Here is a 23295-nt window from a genome sequence, read left to right on the forward strand (position 1 = left end):
ATCTCAGATTATTGCAGAAATGATATGTCGAAGAAGGATTATCACCATCACGCATGATGGTGTTTAGTTTGTGGGGCGCTCAATTGCGCTGTCATCAGCACCCGTACAAAGTCCCATTTGTTACACAATCCAATCTTACGACGGTCCAATCTAGCCACCGGTACTAATGATGATGACGACCATGATGATGATGATGAGCACAACACAAACGCACAGTTCCCGGGCAGAGAAAGTCCCCAGTCCTACAGGAAATCGAACCCGGGAGCACGTTCTCCAGAGGCAGCAACGCTAGCCCCTAGACCACGAGCTGCGGACTGCAGCGTTTTTGAGCCGTCCTCGAATCTCTCGAATCTGGGAGTGTGGACTTCATTACAAAATTCTATCACGTTTCTAGCAAAGACTGTCTGCAATCCTACGAAATGTCAGTTGGAATCAGAAGTACTGGAGTATTTTACAGTTTATATCTGTTAAGTGCCTATGAGAAATGTTAATTTGTCGTTGTTTGATAGTTTTTGTTGGTCAGTTTTGTTTACTTTTCTATTTCAGATCTGTAATTTACAATGACAACCTAACTTTCTTGGTAGGCCAATATGACAAAAATATATGTTGCGAATAACTCGTGGACTAACCAGGAATTAATCATTCGTTGACTATAAATTCTGATATTCTACTCATACTAATAATATAGATACACAAATATAGCATGTGGTAGTGAAATATGCTTACTATTTCATTATCAAAACCACTGAGGAAATAGCTACCCGTAGTTTAAGATACTATAAGATTTGTGCAGTTGCTGTGAAATGTAATTCACGAACAGCCTCCTGTAATATTCATTGTCGCATTTATCTAAAACCTCAGAAAATTCAAACACAACCCATCATTTCTAGTACTTCTGTACACCACTTCTTTCCACGTTTATTCTTCTGGGCAGTTCCCATAATATTCAATTTACTCTTCCCCTTCATTGGATTGTGATCCGAATCTGTTATTGCCCCGATATAAATCTTAAAATCCAATAACTGATTTCCGAATCTCTGTCTGACAATGCTGTAAGCTGGCTGGAATCTTCACATGTCTCATTTTTCACGTATATCTCTTTCTCTTGCGATTTTTGGACGGTGTATTACTGGCTAAAATTCAGAACTGAGTTAACTTTTCTCTTCTGTTATATCTACTCCCGAGTTCGTATTCTGAGGTAACTCTAGCTTCTATTCCTTCCCCCACTCGCACATTTCAGTAGCGCATGATTATTAGATAATTATTTTACTTTACGTATTATATTAACTACCAAGTGCCCCCGTATACTTTCTCTATCTATTGATCTTATGCCTGTGGAGACAACGTGTATGCCCGAACTATTGATGTTGACGTTTTATAAATTCCACTGAGAACTGGCCTATCACTATAATGCACACATTATCGCATTCTCTGCCCGGCCTTCCTAATCATAACGAATCAAACTCGCAGTATACTATTTTATCCTGATGTTGTATTAGTCGAAAATCGACAGGCTTGAGATCCTTTTCTTCTTCCCATTTGACTTCACTGACAATCATCATATCAGGACTGGGTCGAAGCATTTCACTTTTTAGTTTTTTTTAGCATCCTAGCAGTTTCATACTTCTGACATTCTACGCCCATTGTCTTAGCTCGTTACCTTCTCGTTACTTATTCAACCTGCATCTCACAGTTACTTTCCCCTTCGCAGTGCCCTCGCAGAGATTTGGAATCTTTGCCCAGGTTGACAAGGTTGCTGTCAGAACAAGGGTTACGTCTTCTAGCGGAAGTCTTCGTTCACCATTGCTAACGATTTTTTTTTTTTTAGAACATAAGCAGTGGCTGGATTAGACCGAAGAGGCAGGAAGTTTTGGTTACCAGTGAAGGGTGAAATTCCTAGGACACTGACGGCTTTTTGATATATACACAATTTCAACCCGTTTTCACTCGTAATCGCTTTGGCACACGTGGATAGCAACGTGGCACTCTAGGCGTTTAATGAGGTTCAGAAATGGTCATAAATGAGACGATCGCCTAGATGATATGCGCTTATGACGCTCCCTAATGGAAGCACTATCGACAAGATTTTCGACATGCATGAGCTCACTGCGTCAGCTTTGTCAACGATTTGCGACGAATAGCAGGAGGAAAATCTCGACGGATATTGTAGAGGCGTCTATGAAATTACTGCACGTAATACGTTAAACAGAAAGTAATAAAAATGTCGTGATCATGTAGCATAACGCACAGCGCTCTACTTGCGAGAGCCGGAGGTGAGACAGGCACAGACGAAACTCTCACGGCGAATATCTATTCTGGCATTCCGCTAGGAATCCTACCGTACGAGCATGAGAGTAATCCATGTACCACTGTCTTTTCCCCCATCCCTGTCCCACTCATGCGGACGCTACGCGAAAAGGACAGTTGGTAAGTTTCCGTGTAAGCTCCAATCTTTCCCATTCTACATTCCTGATCAATTCTTGACTTACATATAGGTCGACGCAATCTATTGGTTTACTGTTAAACGGATGTAAGCTTTCGAATAGACAACGACGCTCTGCCGACTAGGGTGGCCGAGCGGTTCTAGGCGCTACAGTCTGGAACCGCCCTACGGTCGCTGGTTCAAATCCTGCTTCGGGCATGGATGTGTGTGATGTCCTTAGGTTTGTTAGGTTTAAGCAGTTCTAAGTTCTAGGGGACTGATGACCTCAGAAGTTAAGTCCCATAATGCTCAGAGCCATTTGAACCATTTTGAACGGCGCTCTTGTAGCGTGTGGCAATGGGCCTCTTTGAGATGCTGTGTGACGTTTTTGCCCTTACTCCAACTCGTTTCTTCTGACAGATTAATGTAATCTGGTAAATGTCCGAGAATGAGGAGCAGTACCCCAGAAATGGTCGAACAACGGTTTTGTAAGCTATCTCTTCCGTGGAAAGACCACATTTGCATTCTTCAAATAAATCTCAGTCTGGCATCTGACTTTCCTGCGATTAGTTATCAGTCGTAGATCTACTTCAAATTTCAGATTGTGACTAACCTATCAATCTACTGATATATGAAAGCTCAATCGCAAATAAAGAGATGATAATGGTTGCTTGCCATCTGAAACTTGTGATGAACAAAATGTAATGTGCAGTGGGAGATTATGTACTACATAATGTATTCAGATGTACTACATAATGTATTCAGATGTACTACATAATGTATTCAGACTACTGGCTATTGCTCCGTGCGACCATGGCAAACATCTCCAATAAAACTAATAGCTCACTGAGCTGAGTGATGTATTTGCATCTGCTGAAGCATGAGAACATTGATTGTTCGATACTTAATAAAACATTATGTTTCGCAGGGCCAAGGATGGGAGGTGTTCTACCATGGCAGGAAAGACGTTAGGCTCTGGATGACTAAATTTACTGTTTTACAACTATTTATGCACAACAACTTACATTTGTTTTAGTTTAAGATCAACTGCCAATCTTCACACTAAGTATTACGCTAGTTGTGTAGCTTTGAGGCATTCTGTGCACACAGTCATCGTTATGAAACTTAGATCCTTCTTTGGCTCATTTATATATTTTTCCAAATAATAGTTATTTAGACACGATAAAATAAAACTGCCTGGAAAAATATTTCATGCGCCTCAAAACAGCAAACCCCATTTACATCACATGCCCTGAGTGTGGATGGGTTGCCTATCTTGATGTACATAAAATGTTTTCTTGGCCAATTATATTTTGCCCAGCCTTTACAACAGTTCGTTGGGGATCAGAATTATTTTGTCTGAAGCTTTCCATCCGTTAGGAATGACAGGCTTTTTGTTCTATCTCCAACGAACTATTACACAATTTACAAGCTGAATAAACTTGGTGTGTGTTAGTGAACCTAAGCGCTGGAATGTACGTCCTTCTGTCTTACTCCACGCCTTCCAGCCTAGAATATTAGTATTAGCAAATGCTTCAAGACCACCGTAGTCTGCATGGTTCACCCATACAACAGCCAAGGTCAGCTCCACTGTACTGCCTCCAAACACAGCTGAAACATCACACGTGAACTGCATTCTAAGTCCACGAAAGACAATGGCACCACCAATAAGCTGCTTCTTATTAAACTGCCCAGTGAGGTCAATGTTTATTGATCTCAGTGACCTATACACTTGCACGAAATGCCGCAAACGTCTAGGTACTGCATAGGTACGTTAACACACTGTGATGAAGAGAGCAAATTGTGTGTTGAATCCTATGCAGAAGATTTTTCGCTGTCAGAAAGTTCCCAATAAACGTGGTAATGTGCTGAAGTTGGTGTGGGTTCATAACAGTAAAGTCCTTAGCACCCATACCAAGAATATGTGAAGTAAGTGTGGATGCACACACTCAAGGAGACGAGAAAATCACATAGTTAGTCACACCATAAAATGACAGTAAAGAAGAAAGAGGAGTGCAAAAAATTAAAATAATATTTTATTAAGTAGTGGCTGGATGATCGATGGAATGCAAAGGACGAGACACCCTGCAATACAATGACACGAAACTCAACCACAATTTCACTCAAAGCCACCGTGGGCACGACACATGATAGGAACGTCGTCACACCCTCTCTTACCTACATTTCCCTATTTCTGTGAATACTCCAAGGCGCAAAGCTTCCAAATCACACACTTTTCTTACGTTTTATTCTTTATGATTGGAGTCATCACTTCTCTGTGTGTTCTGATGCGGCCCTCCATTAATTTCTCTCCTGCGCAAACCTCTTCATGTCAGAGTAGCACTTACAACCTACATCCTCAGTTATTTGTTGGATGTATTCCAATCTTTGTATTCCTCTACAACTTTCACCCTCTGCAGCTTCTTCTAGTACCATGGAAGCTATTCCATGATGTCTTAACGGATCTCCTATCATCCTGCCACTTCTTCTTGTCAGTGTATCCATATATTTCTTTCCTAGCCGATTCTCCGAAGAACCTCCTCATTTCTTACCATATCAGTTCACCTAATTGTCAACATTTTTCTATAATACCACGTCTCAAATGATTCGATTCTCTTCTTTCCTGATTTTACCACTGTCCATGTCTCACTACTCCAAACGTATATTCTCAAAATTTTCTTCCTCAGATTAAGTCCTAGGTTTGATATTAGTAGACATCTCTTATCCAGTAACGCCCTTTTTGCCAGTGCTAGACAGTTTTTTGCGTCCTCCTTGCTCTGGCCGTTACGGGTTATTTTGCTGCCTAGTTAGAAGAATTCCTTAACTTCATCCACTTCGTGATCACCAAGTATGATGTTAAGTTTCTCTCTTTTCGCGTTTCTGCTACTTCTCATTACTTCGATTTACTGTCAATCCATATATTCTACTGACTAGACTATTCATAACATTCAGCAGATCCTGTAGTTTTTCTTCACTTTCAGATAGGAATGTCATAAGCGAATCTTATCATTGATATCCTTTCACCTTCAATTTACTTCCACTCTTGAGTTTTCTTTCGTTTCCTTCATTGCTTCCTTGAAGCACAAATCGTACAGTAGACGCGTGGGACTACATCCCTGTCTTCACCCTTTTTAATACGAGCAATTAGTTCTACGTCTCCCACTCTCATTTTCCCTCTCGATTCTTATGCATATTGTGTACCCTACGTTTCTCAGAATTTGGATCATCCTGCACTATTTGACATTTCCGGACACATTTCCATATCGAGAGATCCTGTGAACGTGTCTTGATTTTTCATTAATCTTGTTTCCCTGATCAGAATTGCCTCTCTGGTGCCTTTAGCTTCCCTAAAGGCAAACTGATCGTCATCGAACAAATCCTCTGTACTCTTCTTGTCAGCAAGATTGTTGAATGACGCTTTAAGCCGGTTGTCCATTAATTCTCTCACTTGCTGACTACTGCACTCGGAATCGTGTGAATGACGTTTTTCCGGATGTCAGATGGTACATCGTCAGACTCATACAATCTATACACCAACATGAATAATCGTCTTGTTGCCACGTCCTCCAGCGATTTTATAAATTCTGATTGAACGTTAACCATCCCTTCTTTCTTATTTCATCTTAAGTATTCCAAGGCTCTTTTGAATTCTGATTCTAATACTGGATTCTCTATCCCTCATATATCGATTCGTGTTTCTTCTTCTGTTACATCAAAGGAAACTTTAGCCCCAAAGAGGCCTTCAACGTATTTTTTCCGTCTATCCGCCCCCCCCCCCCCCTTGGATTTAACACTGGAATTCCCGTTTTACTCTTAATGTTACCCCACGCACTTTTAATTTCACCGAAGGTAGCGTAGGAAAACATTTGACATACACCGTCACCCAGAATCGACATTAAAAGGCCTTAGTGATTGCATAAAGGGCTTCGATGAAACCACCCCTTTCCTTGGATTGATTATTCTCACACGTATCGTGGTCGAAATCGACAGTCCGCAATGTTACGAGCCACAGAACGACATTCTGGGCACCCTTTGATACCAATAAAAACACTCCCCCCAATCCAATAATTCATAGCTTGTCTAAAGAGATCGTGAGACAGCACACCCACTGAATGTTATCGCACCACGTTTGAGTCCAGTGCAATGACAGCAATTTTTCCTGCGGCATACAGGGTGGCACCACTAGGGACCACTCACAGCTTCTAGACGAAAACTAAACTCGGTCCACTTCAGCAAAGGGTGCTTATTCGTTCTCAGCCCTCCTGCTTCACGCCTTACTGTGGCGTGATCATAGAGGTGTGTGACATTCACACAAGCATGAATAAAATGGCAAATATACCCAATTTTGGCTACGCCCTCGGCGCCACCTATATGGGATTGTTGAGCAGAACCTGTGACGAAAGTGGTAAGCGTCTGCAGGCTACAGTGCTGCTCTTGGCCTGCTAGTGAGCACGTAGAATTGAGGGGGTGTCAAGGAGTTGCCTCTCTTCAAGCGCCTAGGACTCTGTCAGGTTTTGCCTATGTACAGGTGGATTTTTAAAGTGTTCAACAAAGGTGGGTAGATGGTACCTATATTTGCGACTGCAATCTAATCATAATACATAGTACACTCCTCCCGCCATAGCAGAAGCTATATGCTAGGTGACTGTGCCCTGTTCAAAGATGGGTCTGGTTCACCTGATAGTTGGCTTCACCAACCACAACTTACTGTCATTCACTGCCTGCCATCTGTGATGGGACCGTTGCGTAGCTCTGTAACACAACAGCGAAATGACATCCAACAGCGAAATGTCACATGTTCTCAGCAGTCGCCCCATTAGAACACATTTCAGCATTTAACCACAGTTTCTCAGCAGTATGGGTCTACTGTTGAGGTCACCTAGACAATAAAAAAGAAAGTGATCCATCACCTAAATATACCGCCGTCTTGCTAGTGTTAATGTTTCTGTGCTAATCGGAAATTCACCTCTGACGTTATATGTAAACATAAACACAGTTATTATGAGCTCTACTTACGGGTGTCGTAATCTGTGACTTCTAAGTCAAAGGAACCGCGGACAGAGTGCTCCAGAAGCGAATTCGGCGTTCTACGTGGCTACAAGCCGTCAAGTATCGCATCATATTGGTAGGAGGTGACGGCACTATAGGAACATTCATTCCTGAAGACCTCGGTGAGCACCACATAACACAGCGCTACAATGTGGACTGCGTTACAGATGGGCAAGAAATCACGCAGAGTGGATACTCTAGGATTAGCGTCATCCATTGTTCACGGACTAAATTCGGGTCTGTTTGTACCCTAATACCCTGATAATCGGAGACAAAACGTCTGGAGGCCAACCAGTAACAGCGGACACCTCCAACACAGCGTCGCACATGTCCAAGAAGGTTGTTGTAGACTGATGTTCTGGGATGGCGTTACATGGGTCCACAGTACATCTCGCTCTTGTTGATGGAAATCCCACTTCCTTACAATGCAAGGACGAGATCCTGCAAACATATCGCCAACATGATGGGTGATGACCAGCGCCTTCATCGGGCTATTCACACGAACACGTCCTTTCAGCAAGCTATGAATGGAGTGGATTGCGTGTTCTCTGACATGATCCCAGTCGAGCATGTGTTGGTTCGATTGAAACTTTATGCGAGTTACACAGAATCGCCATTGAATAGTGCGGCAATTTGAACCAGGTTTGAGTTGATGATTTCATCGATGGTATGCCCCAACTGATTAGAAGTGCATCCTAACAAAGGGGTCGTCTCAGCAGCCATCTGAAACAAACGATTTTGTGGTTACAAAATGTCTTTTGTGGTTGGACACATTGCAAAGGAATAAATACGCATGCCTCAGAGCGAGTTTTGGTTTTATGTGCATTACATTTCTATTTAACGCGGTGACGATGCTGTGTGTATTTCACGCCACTGCTTGGAAACGCGAGTGACGGTCGCATACTTCCAAACCGCTAGCAATTATCCCGCCTTATAGTACGTCTTTCTTTGACATTGTCCATGGCGAGATACGCAGTCTGTTTATTTAAAACACCTGTGGATAAAAAGCCTACATAGAGGTCGCTAATTTTCTTTATTGATTATCGGTTTCAACTCACTCACGATCCACCTTCAGATCAATCTAAAATTTCGTTCAGTGTATGATAATCATCACACATGATCATATTCGTAGAGCTAAGACGACCTAAAATTGAAAAAAAAAGTAAGTGAATATTTAAATTGATAATGTTAATCACTAATCACATATACGAACGACGGTGCAACTAACATTGCCGGCGATCGTTTGTATGCATGTGTTGCATTATGGACACTGTAACAATAATCGATTAGTGATGAATGTTCTCAATTTGCATAGGTTTATTTTCCTTTCATTTTTATTTGTTTTCCACAACTTTGTGCATGTGCGTATTAGTGACAATTTGAGGCTATTCTCTCTCAGTATACTATATAAACTCTCGAGTGACATTGCAGGAATTATACAAATTTAGTTTGGTTTGACTCTACTAGTTGGTTTGCTATGCATTCACGTGCAAACGCGGTAATCTGTAATCACTGCCTCGCTATTACATGAGAGAAGTTAGCTGTCACTGCAGTGGATGACAGTTTTTGGCTTCTTAGACCTGTTGTTGGCCGGTACATTATTCTAAATTTTGACCATCAGACGGCCTTAGCAGTCCACTCGCTAACGTCACGGGTTCACGGCAGCTCTCGCCGGCATTTGAGCTGAGCTATTGGTTGTGTTTCGTACTGGTCTGATGGGTGTCTATGAAACATGGGTGAGATGCAAATATTACTCAGAGGGTTATATTATTTCCTGGACATAACCGCAGTTGCGCAGTCTCTGTGACTCTTTTTTTGTCGTTTTAATGTTCGAATGATCGTCTATCTTCATACGGATCTATATGGGGCGCGCCGCTAAAGCCTGGACCCTTGTAAATTTTGTAATGAGGCGTTTGAGTCGCAGAGCCATTAATTCTTTATATTGTTATTCCATTTAACGGTGATTTCCGCTCTCCTTTTATGCAGGTCCTCCTCTCCAAGACGCTTGCTGCCGGACCTAGCATTGAAGAGGCTGTTCTCTTGTGTGTCGTGTACCAGGGTTACATTAATTTAACATACTTTAACCTGTTCTAAACTTAGTTATGCAATATTCGTGAACCCACATTTTAATGTAAGTATAGGGTTTTTTCGAAGAATTTCTGTTGCTTCTCTCCAGCTTTGGTTATCTTAACCATGTAGATAGGTATTGATGATGAGGTCCCATACTCCGAGGAGCGTAGGGGACGATGTAGGAGACCTGCACCGACGTACTAAGCAAGGTCCTGGCGGAGGTGATTAGCCGTTGTCTTCCTCCGACCGTAATGGAAATGAATGATGATGATGAAAACGACACAACAGCACTCCGTCATCTCGGGGCAGGAAAAATCCCTGACCCCGCCGGGAATTGAACCTGGGACCTCGTGTGCGGGAAGAGAGAATGCTACCGCAAGACCACGAGCCGGGTATTACAATTAATTAAAAAATTTTGCAGATGCGCCTGAAGGGGGGACATATGACCTGAAACAGGAAAATGAATGAATAAATAATTTTTGCAACTCTAGCTAATTTGATGATTAACGTTGCCGGTTTACATACCCAGATAACTACGGTCTTTCATTTTAGAGCGACTTAGGTCTACGAATACGATGATTATAGTGACTGTCACACACTGAACAACATTAAGCCGAAACGGTAGTCAGTAAAAAAAATTCGCCATTTTTACGTAGGATTTTTATACATACATGTTTCAAATTAACAGACTGCGTAGTTTACAGTATGTATTGTAGGTGTTGTTACAGTCTGTCGTGACAGAGGACGTTTGCTGAGTCGTGTGTCCGTGTCGCAGACAAGCCGGTGTGCCGGCCCGGGCTGCAGCGCGTGTACGCCGTGGCGCGGCACGAGGTGGCGCGCGTGCAGTGCCGCGTGGACGCCTTCCCGCTGCCCGACGCCTTCCGCTGGTCCTTCAACAACTCGGCGGAGAGCGTCGAGGTGCCGCCGCACCGCTTCAACTCGTCCGCCACCGCCTCCGTGCTGGCCTACACGCCCGTCGCCGAGATGGACTACGGCACCGTGCTCTGCTGGGCCGACAACACGGCGGGCCGCCAGCCGCACCCCTGCGTCTTCCACGTCATACCTGCTGGCAAGTACTCCAGCGAGCGTTTTATTCTACCTACAGGGAGGTCACATCCGTATCATCAGATCACGTTATCAAGAACATCTCAGGTACTCCCAGAGGCTAGGAAAGTTTCGTACGTTTAGAAAATAATTACAGCAGGTAAATATAATAATATCCATTTTAGTTAGAACACTGGCTTTCTCTTTTCGCATCACAGTCTAAAAAGGAGTTACTGTCCCACCATACCCAGCAAACTGGAGCTATGCAAATACATCAAAACTGTCACAGCATAAGCTTGACAAATCATGCATCCAAGTTTCCGGCAACAATAATATATTGAGAATGGAAAATAAAATCGAGGAGCTTTTAAGTGACGACTAGTGCAACATATGGAAAGGTGCGCGTAATAGAAAAACAGCGCTTACTAATGGAAACATGACATCCATTTTTGTCATAGATCCTCTGACTCATTTTGTGTTACAGTTTCCTCTCCATTGCAATACATCTCAGAGTGCCACATACACCCAACGTCGTCTATTATTTGTTGGATGTATTCCTCTGTCTGCTACCCTTACAGTTTTTAACCTCTATGAGCCTCTCTCGTACCACGAAAGTAACTCCGTCATAACACATGCCTCATTCTTCTTGTCCGTGTTTTCCGCACATTCCTTTCATCGCCGATCCTGCCGGGAGCCTCTTTATTTCTTATAAATTCACCCAAGTTTCAACGTCTAAAGCAGATCTCAAACTCTCTCATTATCTTCTTTTCTGGTTTTCCCACAGTTTGCGATTGACAACCATCCATTAATATGCTCCAGACGTACATTCCTAAGAATTTCTTCGGTAAATTTTGGTGAGAATGGTCCCCTTTGTACGTGGTAGGTTGCTTTTTGTTCTCTCCTTGATTCGTGTTTCACGTTTATTTATTTATTTGTATTTTTCAGGGCAGCAGATTTTCTTAACTACGTCTACTTCACGATAAAAAAAAGTTGATGTTAATTTTCTTACTTTCTCAGTACTGGTTTTTCTCCTTACTTTCGTCTTTCTTCGCTTCACTCTCAATCCACATTCTGTAATCATTAGACCGACCATTGCACTAACAACGAATCTTAACACTAGTATCCTTTCAACTTGAATTTAAATCCAACTCTGATTTTTTTTGTATCCATTACTGCATTTTCGATGCATGGGTTGAACAAGGAGTGAGAAGCAATGCATCCTTGTCTTACATTCTTTTAGTCCAAGTACTTTGCTTTCTCCTTTCATTACGTTTGTTTAATCTTGGTTCTTGCACATACTGTGCAATACCAGTTATTCCCTACATGCTACACACATTTTTCTGAGAATTCCTAACATCTGGCATTTTTTTAAGTTTTATGGCGCGTATTTCGGATTGGCAACTCGTTTGCGCGGTTGTCCATTTTTTGTTTTTTATTTTTATTTATTTTCTATACGCCTTTCGTCCATTATCAAGTGCAGCGACGTAACAGCCTCTCTGCTCCCTTTAACTTTCCCTAATCTAAATTAAATGTCACTAAAGAGCTCTTCGAAATTATGAGACAAACAGGGGAAGACAAGAAATATACAATTTGTACTAGAAGCAAGAGGCCACAATAAGAATGGAAGACCAAGAACGAAGTGTCCTGACTAAGAAGTAGTTAAGACAGGCATTTAGCCTTTTGCCCGTACTATTCAGTATATATATCGGAGAAACAATGTCGGAAATAAAAGAAAGACTCAAGCGTGGAATTAAAATCTAAGATGAAAGGATATAATGATAAAATTTGCTGATGATATTGCTATACTCAGTGAAAGCGAAGAAGAATTACAGGAGCTGCTGAATGAAATCAAGAATCTAATGCTTACAGAATGTGGATTGAGAGTAGCAGGATTGAGAGTAACAGTCTAATGAGCCAAGAATACGGAATGAGAGTAAATCGTCGAAGTTGGACAGTAATAAGAAGTAGCAGAAATGCGAGCAGCGAGAAACTTCAGGTTTGATGTTCACAAAGTAGACGCAGTTAAGGAATTCTTTTACCTAGGCGACAGAATAACCCATAACTGACGAAGTAAGTAGGGCATCAAAAGTATACCAATACTGCAAAAAGAATATTCATGGCCAAGAGAAGTCTACTAGTATCAAACATATGTCTTAAGATGAGGAAGAAATGTCTAACAAACATGGACTGTGGGAAAATTGGGAAAGAAATGGATGGAAGCATATGAGAGATAATGCTGCAGAAAGTGGACTGGTAACGTGAGTAATGAAGAGGTTCCCCCCAGAATTAGTATGGAATGAATATATAGGAAACACTGGCAAGGAGAAGGAACAGGATGGTAGGACATCTGTTAAGACATCAGGGAATCACTTCCGTAGTACTAGAGGGAACTAAAGAGAGTAAAAACTGTAGAGGAAGACAGAGATTGGAATACATCCAGCAAATAATTCTGAAAGTAGATTGGAAGTGCTACTCGGAGATGAAAAGGTTGGCACAGGAGAGGAATTCATGGCGCGCCGCAGCAGATCACTCGGAAGACTGATGACTCACAAGAAAAAAAAAAAAAAAGAAAAGGTCTTCAGTTTCCTTTCCGTTCTTCCGCATATTTTATCTCTTCAATAACTTGGCTGCATGGTGGTAGATTGATTGTGCTGTAGTTCTCGCAATTATCTGCCTGTAGTACCTGCAGTATTGTGTGCGTGGTAATTTTCGGAAAACAAGTTAGTAGGGTATGACTCCTAGCCCATAGATTCCACAGCAGTCCAGCATGGTCGCTTAGTTGCAATTCCCCCCCCCCCCCCCCCCCTCACCCCGAAGGAATGTTTTTCATACCTAAAGCCATGTCTAATCGAAAGTCCTCAAAACCTCTGTCAAACTCTGGAATTCGATACCATATGTCTTCGAAGTTGGCTTTCATTTATTCTTCTATCACGTCAGCAGACGGTTCCTTCCCCTCGTGATGTTTTTCACCTGTCCGCTCTGTCCTCTACGTCAAAAGGCAGAAATTCTTGTGCTCTCTTAACGCTGAGTTTTACTGTTGTACGCCTGTCTTTTCATGTGTTCATTTGTAGTTCTTTCTTTCGTTGATGAATAGAAGTATTTCTTCCTTTGTGCAAGGGTACTGTGCAATTACCTTCCTAGAACATATCTACTGGTCCAACTTTTCTGACTATTCTTTTGGTTATGACTAGCAACACTCACGAACTACTACACTCCCAAGAGATATGATGGCCTACAAAAAGTGTTCGGTAGGCGAAAGTGACTGAGGTTGTTAGAGATATTCAAAAGGAGGATAGTATTGAGAAGCAACAGGAATGTTACGGCTGAAAATCCCAACACTTATATCGGGGACTGTAGTAAATATGATTTCTTCTGCCTTGGAAGCATGCTATCTCATAAGAAACAAAGAGAGTAGGGCATGCGGAGGAGATTAGAAAAATCAAAGACTGGATTGTTTGCGAAAAGAAGGCCACTATTATCAAGCATACGCCGCCATTAGAGAAGGAATTTTCTGAGGTGCAGCATGATATCGAAGTGAATCTAGCACTGTGCGAACACCGGAAAAGAAGAGAATCAAAGTGTTGGAGATACGATGTTACAGAAGCATACTGAAGCATACTGGAATATGAATGACGTAGTAGGGTAAGAGTACGATCCCCGAGGAATCGTTGATGAGCGAACCACGTGTAAAACACTCACCGTATGGACTGAAAGTCAAGACATACGGGTAAACATTAATCTCCACTGTATTAGATGGTTGAGTATAATGCTTAATTTTAGGGAACGACGAACATATACAACTAATGATTTCGACCTTAGGACGTAGATACTGCTCTGAGACTGTCGCAGGAGATAAAATTGTCAGAACACGAATGTAAAAAAGAAAGCAAATGGGTTAGTTGTGTATGATAGATCCGTCTCTGCTGATGGTATCAACAATCGTTTTGTGTTGTGATGCCAGTGTGACTTTTTTCATGAAAAAGATTGGGTTTGTGGGGTAACACATTAAAAAGAAAATTGGCAGCTCATGATGCTGTTCACTGCAGAGACTGAAAACGTTTACAGTAAGATACACTACTGGCCATTCAAATTGTTACACCATGAAGATGCCGTGCTACAGACGCGAAATTTGACCGACAGGATGAGGATGCTGCGATATGCAAATGATTAGCTTTACAGAGCATTCACACAAGGTTGGCGCCGGTGGCGATACCTACAACGTGCTGACATGAGGAAAGTTTCCAACCAATTTCTCATACACAATCAGCAGTTGACCGACTGCCTGATGAAACGTTATTGTGATGCCTCGTGTAAGGTGGATAAATGCGTACCATCACGTTTCGGACTTTGATACAGGTCGGATTGTAGCCTATCGCGATTGTAGTTTACCGCATCGCGACATTGCCGCTTGCGTTGGTAGAGATCCAGGAATCTATGGGTTCTGGAGGGTAAGACGGAACGCCATGCTGGATCTCAACGGCCTCGTATCACTAGCAGTCTAGATGACAGTCATGTTATCCGCATGGCTCTAACGGATCGTTCAGCCACGTCTCGATCCCTGAGGCAACAGATGGGGACGTTTGCAAGACAACAACCATCTGCACGAACAGTTCGACGTCGTTTGCAGCAGCATGGACTATCAGCTCGGAGACCATGGCTGCGGTTACCCTTGACGCTGCATCACAGACAGGAGCGCCTGCGATGGTGTACTCAATGACGAACCTGGGTCATTTTTTCGGATGAATCCAGATTCTGTTTACAGCATCATGATGGTCGCATTCGTGTTTGGCGACATCGCGGTGAACGCACATTGGAAACGTGTATACGTCATCGCCCGGCGTGATGGTATGGGGTGCCATTGGTTACACGTCTCGGTCACCTCTTGTTCGCATTGACGGCACTTTGAACAGTGGACGCTACATTTCAGATGTGTTACGACCCGTGGCTCTACCCTTCATTCGATCCCTGCGAAACCCTACATTTCAGCACATGCACGACCGCATGTTGCAGGTCTTGTACGGGCCTTTTTGGATACAGAAAATGTTCGACTGCTGCCCTGGCCAGCACATTCTCCAGATTTCTCACCAATTGAAAACGTCTGGTCAATGGTGGCCGAGCAACTGGCTCGTCACAATACGCCAGTCACTACTCTTGATGAACTGTTGTATCGTGTTGAAGCTGCATGGGCAGCTGTACCTGTACACGCCATCCAAGTTCTGTTTGACTCAATTCCCAGGCGTATCAAGGCCGTTATTACGGCCAGAGGTGGCTGTTCTGTGTACAGATTTCTCAGGATCTATGCATCGAAACTGCGTGAAACTGTAATCATAAGTCAGTTCTAGTATAATATATTTGTCCAGTGAATACCCGTTTATCATCTGCATTTCTTCTTGGTGTAGCAATTTTAATGGCCAGTAGTGTAATATATAGAATTTCGTTCTTTTCCCTCATGCCTTCTTTCGCTTGCACGCTACAACAACTTAACAGCACATCATTTTCCTAGAGATGTAATGTGTGCCTAATAAGCACGTGATTATAGAAGCAGTGCACTATCCTCTCTCTATGTCAACACAGATGGGGCATTGTCGTCATTTCTACATAGGTAGTAGAACGTGTAAGTGGCGTAGTCTTATCTGCTGTGTCACAACAAGATGCTGAAGTTCTAATAGCTCCACTAATCTGACATCGTCACGTGATTTCGTTGCCCCAGCACTGATCCAGCACTTAAATCTTCACTGATTTTGATGAGAGATTGTGCGGAATTTAGTGAAATAGGCTATGTCCTCTACCCATCTAAACAATGAAGTTCACAGTTTATGGACTTGCAGCATGTTTTCATTGCGTTTGTATTAACTCCAGTATTCTATTAGCCCATCTCCTGCTTCCTCCTCTAAATCCCCTCCCCCCAACTTACTGTTCATTTACTCCTGCCCCACCCCCTGTCAATCAGCCCCTCCCCCTCTGTCCCACGCCTCCACCCCCTTTCTCAGTCCAACTCCACCAGCCCCACTCTCTATCCTTATCCTCCTACCCCTCTGTCCACCTCCTTGTCCGTTCAGTCTCCTTCATCTCCTTCCATCCATCTCCCCCCCCCTCCCTACCTCCACTTCTTCCACAACCCTACTCCATGTTCATCTCCCACTGCACCTCTCTCTCCCTTTCTCCTCCTCCCATCTCTCTATGTTCATTTCCTCTTCCCCTCGCCCTGTCCATGTTCTGCTACCTCTCTCTCTGCCAATCTCTACCTCTCCTGCCCCTTCATCTTTCCTTTCTCTGCCCATCTCCTTCTCTCACACTTTTCTGTCCATCTCCCTGCCCTCCTCATTCACTGCCCATTTCCTCCTCCTCCCTCCCTCCCTCCCTCCCTCTCTCTCTCTCTCTCTCTCTCTCTCTCTCTCTCTCTCTCTCTCCCTCTCTCTCTCTCTCTCTTCTTCAAACCAGTCGCAAAAAAATTGCACCCTGTGACATTCTGCATATGCATCCATATAAATTCCATCTTTATTTATGGACTTGATGTCCATGAATGGTTTCAAAAGTTCTCCGAGTGGCTGAACATCGGGAGGACCCAGCCCACATCATTATGGAGCCACCGCAAGCTTGCACAGTGCCTTGTTGACAACTTGGGTCCATGACGTCGTGGGGTCTACGGCACACTCTAACCGTTCCATCAGCTCGTGACTCACCTGACCAGGTCACGGTTTTCCAGTCGTCTAGGGCACAAGCGATGTGGTCACGAGCCCAGGAGAGGCGCTGCAGGTGATGTCGTGCTGTCAGCAGAGGCATTTGCGTCGATAGTTTGCTCTCATGGTCCATTAACGCCAAATTTCACCGCACTGTTATAATGGATGATTTCGTCGACGGTCTACATTCACTACGGTTTTTCACTCTCCTCGGATGTTAGGTGTAGGCTGTTGACCACTGCATTGTCCTTGGTGAGAGGTAATGCATGAAATGTTGTATTCTTATCACACTCTTGACACTGTGGATGTAGGAATACTGAATTTCCCAACAGTTTCCAAAATGGAATGTCGCATGCTCCGACTACCGTTACGCATTCAAAGTCTGTTAATTCCTATCGCGCGACCTAACTCACGTCTAAAACCCTTCCACATGAATCGTCTGACTACAAATGACAGCTCCACCAATGCAGAGCTCTGTTATACACTGCGTACGAGGTACTGATGCCATCTGTGTGTGTGCGTATCGCTATCCCATGACTTTTGTCACCACAGTGTACACTTTTCTTTACCCATAGATGAAAGAGCTTAATCGCACAGGCTCTGACGTTTTTCTATCATTCTTGCCACTCTGTGGTTGTCGCAAAGCACATCCCTGGACTTTTATCCGTTAGAAAGATGACACACGACGAGATTCGTGCCTGCTTAGTGTTATCAGCAGATTTATAATTAAGTATAAAATGATGGTCTGGATACCTCGTCTCCCCTACCTTCCACCTCCACACACACTTCATCTCCTTTCCCAAAGTGGCTTCCATCAACTTCTCCTTCCGGATGATGCCCTCTCTCCCTCCATTTATCCCTCTTATCAACTGTGATCCTCACATCCCCATCCCGGGCTCCCTCTCTCCATCCCTTCCATCTTGTTTTTTTCCTGCCTACCCTCTCTCTGACTCCATTCTCTTCCCCAAGTCCTTTAGCTATCCCCTCCTCTGCTTCCCCCACTCCATCTGATGTCCATCCGCAGAGGCTCATTCGCGCTGCTGTTGCTGCACAGGCAACTGCATTGAACGCCGCCACGATGCCGTACAGGAGATTTCGTCACCGTTCTACGTTCTAAACAGACAGTCTATAAAACCATCGAGAACATCGAGTTCGCCACAACAGCTGGAGACAAGAAGAACCGCATACCAGTTAGGAGTGTTGCTGCTACTGCACTTGTCGACGGACCTTGTGTTTTTTGTGGTTGTAGACTTACTTTTAGTATTGACATTAATGATACTTTCTCACATGGTAATGGTTGGCTCACTGTAGTCATTGTACGTGGAGGTACGGGAGTTCCTAACGTGCTGGGACTTAAAAGGACATTTATGTGTCCTCTCCCTCCACCGGTTCCCCCTTTTGTTTCTCCTCTCGCCCTTTCTCCCCCTGATCTGTCCGGGTCCTCCCCCCTCCCCATCCTCAATCTGCCTTCGTGTCTACTCTATAGTGCAATGTTTAAGTGAGTGTTCAGTGTTGTGTGTCCCCTTTTTTTGAGTGTTACGAATAGACACCAACCATACTGCCCCTAGGTGTGTTTTTTAACTTTTGCGAACAGAAACCAGACTGTCACCATGTTTTTCAGTTGTGCCTGTCCATTTACTATGTGTCTTAATCAGCATCACCAACCCTTTGATTTTATATTTTCACTTCCGCAACTTTTCACCACTTTTCAGTTTTTAAAGTCACCGTTTTATCGCCTGTTTTATTGGCTCTTACCCACTCATTATGTTTTTAACTCTTATGTAGGCTGCAGAGCGGCATATTACCCTGCTGCCTACCCCCCCTCCCCACCCCCTGTGTGTGTGTGGGAGGGGGGGGAATCGAAATTCTATAAAGAAAAAAAATCTGAATACGTTATATTAGCAACAACTGTGCAGGGATCCCACGATATTTTGAGTGCATCTGAAGATTAATTTTGTTACTATTAATAAATGAAAAGAAGTGGTTAAACTCAGAGACAGGGTATGATCGTCTCTAATGTCACTACAGTAGCCAGTCATAAAAATATAAACTGAAATAAGTTGATTGTCACGCAGACAAGAGGATAATCCCCTCAGGTATTCAATAACCGGCCAACCACAGCACAAGTAGTTACTGCAAATTTTCGGGAGTTCTACATAATGCTAGCAGTGTCTGCCATACCTGCATCCCAACTTGTGGCGTCATGGATCTGATGTTATGACTTCGTTCAAGTGAGGTATACTACATAAATACCTGTTCACGTAATGAAAACCACCTTGTGTTTGATATGAGATAGTCACTCCAGGATACAATTATTTTTACTGAGTGTTAGAAGACGATGCAAAGCTAGGAGAACATATGACAAATAAATTTATGATTTCAATAAATGTACGAAGCAAAGTTATTCATTGTCATCTTGTAAAGTTTGACACTTTGTGAGTTAGTCCCGATTTCCGGGTTTCTTCTGTTTCTTTCATAGGTGACCACAGTGTAGCTGAAATGTTCATGTGACTACATGGACAGTAGAATGACAGAATATATCCGTATTTCATTACCCTTTGTCACTCAAATACGCTTCGATTTCCTGTTTCTTCCTAGGAGCAATATTGCGGATCATTTAAAGAGCGCGAATCTAATGCTGTAAGGTCAATGACGAGTGTGTTCACTGCACATGATACGTAGAACATTGTCTACACCACACACTGTGCACGCCCTCGAAAAGTGTGTGCGCGGAAATGTGACGACATTTCTAGTAGTGGAATAGAAGCATCTAAAACCCTATTTGTAAAGCTTAATAAGCAGCGCGCTAAAATTCGAAACAAGTAGATGCGCTACACCCAGACTGAATACGTTCGCAAATCAACGACGACTAGTCTGGTACACCGGTCATGCTGAGTGTAGTTTGTTGGCGATTTTCCACGCCCGTTTAGGTAACCGCATTGTCGCATTGCTGGTGCCTAATATCCGCCCCAGAAAACAGTAAAGTGAGGTAGTGAAAATACGGTAGTAAAAAGAGTTTGCAAGGTTCTTACTCCTTTCTATCGCAACCCTCACGAACCGATTCTACATTTACTGTCAAATGTAGTAAGAAGCTACAAAAACAAAGTAAATTTATCAGGTCATGAGAATAGCCAACCCCATATGACAAAGGAAATGGAGGAAGTGATGCATGGAACGAGAGAATAAACAATGCTCTTAAACTTCGTTTTATGGAAAACTAGTCCTCTCCGTCTACCTCTCCCTCTCCCTCACACACACACACACACACACACACACACACACACACACACATACATACATACATGTGCAATAATTTCTACACTAGTAGACAAACCACAAAATGTTTCACTGTAGAATCAATAGTTAGCGTCACACAGGACAGAACCATAACGATGAGCAAGTGAGCGGTGACAATAGCAGAGCGGCTCTCGGTGAGTATGATGGCATAAGTTTTTCTCAAATCTCGTTATTGTGTAAAAACTACGTAAAAACAACTTAGAGAGACGTATGAAAGGTTTTGGGAAACAGTGCAAAGAAATGGTTCAAAAGACTCTGAGCACTATGGGACTCAACCTCTGAGGTCATCAGTGCTATAGAACTTAGAACTACTTAAACCTAACTAACCTAAGGACATCACACACATCCATGCCCGAGGCAGGATTCGAACCTGCGACCGTAGCGGTCTCGCGGTTCCAGACTGTAGCGCCTAGAAGCTCACGGCCACTCCGGCCGGCGAAAACAGTGCATAGAATTACAATGAAAATATAACACACGAAATATGTTCGAAATTTGTAGTAAGTTCCTTTATGGCTAAACTGCTGAGGTCATCGCTCCTTACGCTTACACGCTACTTAACCTAACTTAAACTAACTTACGCTAAGCACAACACACACACCCATCCTCGAGAGAGAATACCTAGTATACGAGGGATGTACGCTATTCGTGGTTAGAATCCTATACAGAAGGTAGACAGAAATACGGAGATACCACACACGTAAGACATTGTCATCTCTAATGTGGTATAGGAAAACAGTTGGCATTTAAAATAGCTTCCAGTCGTATAACAGTGGATAAATGCCGGTCCGGTATGGTTTGCAAGGTAATTTTACACCTTTCTTCTCGCAAAGTAATATCTGGCAAGCTGAGGTAAGAGTGATGGAGGTGGAGGCGATCATGTCCATTTCTCACGAAATCGAATGGTTCAGATGGATCTGAGCACTATGAGACTTAACATCTGATGTCATCAGTCCCCTAGAGCTCAGAACTACTTAAAACTAACCTAAGGACATCGCACACATCCATGCCCGAGGCAGGATTCGAACCTGCGACAGTAGCAGTCGGGTGGTTCCGGAATGAAGCCCCTAGAACCGCTCGGCCACCGCGGCCGACTCTCACCAAAGGGGAACAGAAAGTCTGAGCAGTAATGAGACCTGTTGAATGTGGTGGCCAGGTCAGATGGGACAATTCGTCCTCGTACTCACCAAACCAGACCTGGACGATGCAAGCTTTGTGAACGTGGAGACAGTTAGGGAGCAAATATTGTGTCATGGGATGGACCTGATGAGCCAAAATGGGCACATACTCACGGGCAGTAACGCGAGCTTTCATAGTAACAATGGGGGTCATGAAATACCATCATATGGCTTCTCAAATTCCGGTCATGTTTCTTTCATGGGACGGGAATTGGGAAACAGTGTGAAACGAGACACAACCTTCCAGCTGAATTTCTTTGCTCCACAGTCCAAGTGTTATGGCTTCTGCACCACGTTTCCGTGTTACATTTTCATCACTAATGATTAATCTGGGAATTCAAGCTCGCCCTGAATTCACTGCTTGTGGAGTTCCCTAGGCGTCGGTTTGGTGTTAACAGGGTACAAGGGTGCGATATTTAGATCTGTAGTGACTGCTGAAGCTGTCGACCTGTTACTTTTCGTCACAATATTTTTATATGACGGTGTGTCACTTTCACTCAACCCAAACCTTGTGACTTGGCGGATGATGGTACTTCGCTTCTATAACAAATCACTTGAAAAACCAAACACTTCAGCTATCTTGGTTACGGAAGCATTAACCATACGAAAACCAACAATTTGCCGGCGTTCGAATACTCTTCGCTCCGACAAAACGCAATCACAGCTACACAGCAAACTTTTCTGGCCGCGACTGACACTTTCAACGTATTGAGGACATTGCACAAGTTCCGTTCATGGTGAAATACAGCAGTGAAACCTGCAGGCTTGATCAGGCGTGCATTTCTCGCAAGGTTTCCATATTTTCGTCCATTCCCTGTGTGTGGTACTAGTCACCGAGCTGACTCTGTCTTCACAGGCATCCCGGAACCGCCGTTCAACTGCTCGGTGGCGAACCAGACGTCCGAGACGGTGCACGTGCGCTGCCTGGAAGGCTTCGACGGCGGGCAGCCGCAGCTATTCGTGCTGGAGGTGGCGGACGCGGCGGGCGGCCTCGTGCTGGCCAACCTGTCGTCGCGCGCGCCGCTCTTCACGGTGGACGGGCTGGCGCCGGGCCAGGCGCTGCGCCTCTCCGTGTACGCCGCCAACTCCAAGGGCCGCAGCGACGCCGTCCACTTCGAGGGCGCTACGCTCAAGGCGGCCGAGAAGCAGACAGGTACCGACCGGCGCACTCCAGAGATCCACACACGATAGATCTCTCGAAACATGGGGTTGGACACGGCCTCCATAAACTCTGGTACACTGAAACGCTGCTCCTATTATAGGTTCACAGCAAAAAATGGGCTTCAGTGATCACTCATGTGATGTTTGTCTTGCTTTTCGGACAGCCTGAAACAGCATTTCTGTATCTCATTGTTAGAGATATAGTTTCCTGGCACGGTCGCCACGTCCAAGAAGGTGTGATCTGGCTTCCACCTCCACTCACTAAATATATGCCCTAATGCTGCACGATGTAATTGTCCCAGACTGCTACTGGGAGCAGCGCAACACGATATATAAATTGAAGGGATTTTGAAATGTAAATTGCCTACCACGGTCTGGTAATCGTTCTGTGCTGGGT

The 23295-nt window shown here is 43.8% G+C and overlaps 1 protein-coding gene across 1 annotated transcript in view; it reads left to right on the top strand.

The window, feature by feature from the left end:
• Positions 1-23295, top strand: part of LOC124796102 (formin-like protein 16) — a 107618-nt gene that overhangs the window by 40566 nt on the left and 43757 nt on the right. Inside the window, exons 2-3 of the mRNA XM_047260189.1 lie at positions 10317-10610; positions 22594-22890. Coding sequence (XP_047116145.1) covers positions 10317-10610; positions 22594-22890 — 591 coding nt within the window. The remainder of the gene's footprint in view (positions 1-10316; positions 10611-22593; positions 22891-23295) is intronic.

This window comes from Schistocerca piceifrons, chromosome 4, assembly GCF_021461385.2.
Source record: "Schistocerca piceifrons isolate TAMUIC-IGC-003096 chromosome 4, iqSchPice1.1, whole genome shotgun sequence".
Taxonomy (NCBI): Eukaryota; Metazoa; Arthropoda; class Insecta; order Orthoptera; family Acrididae; genus Schistocerca; species Schistocerca piceifrons.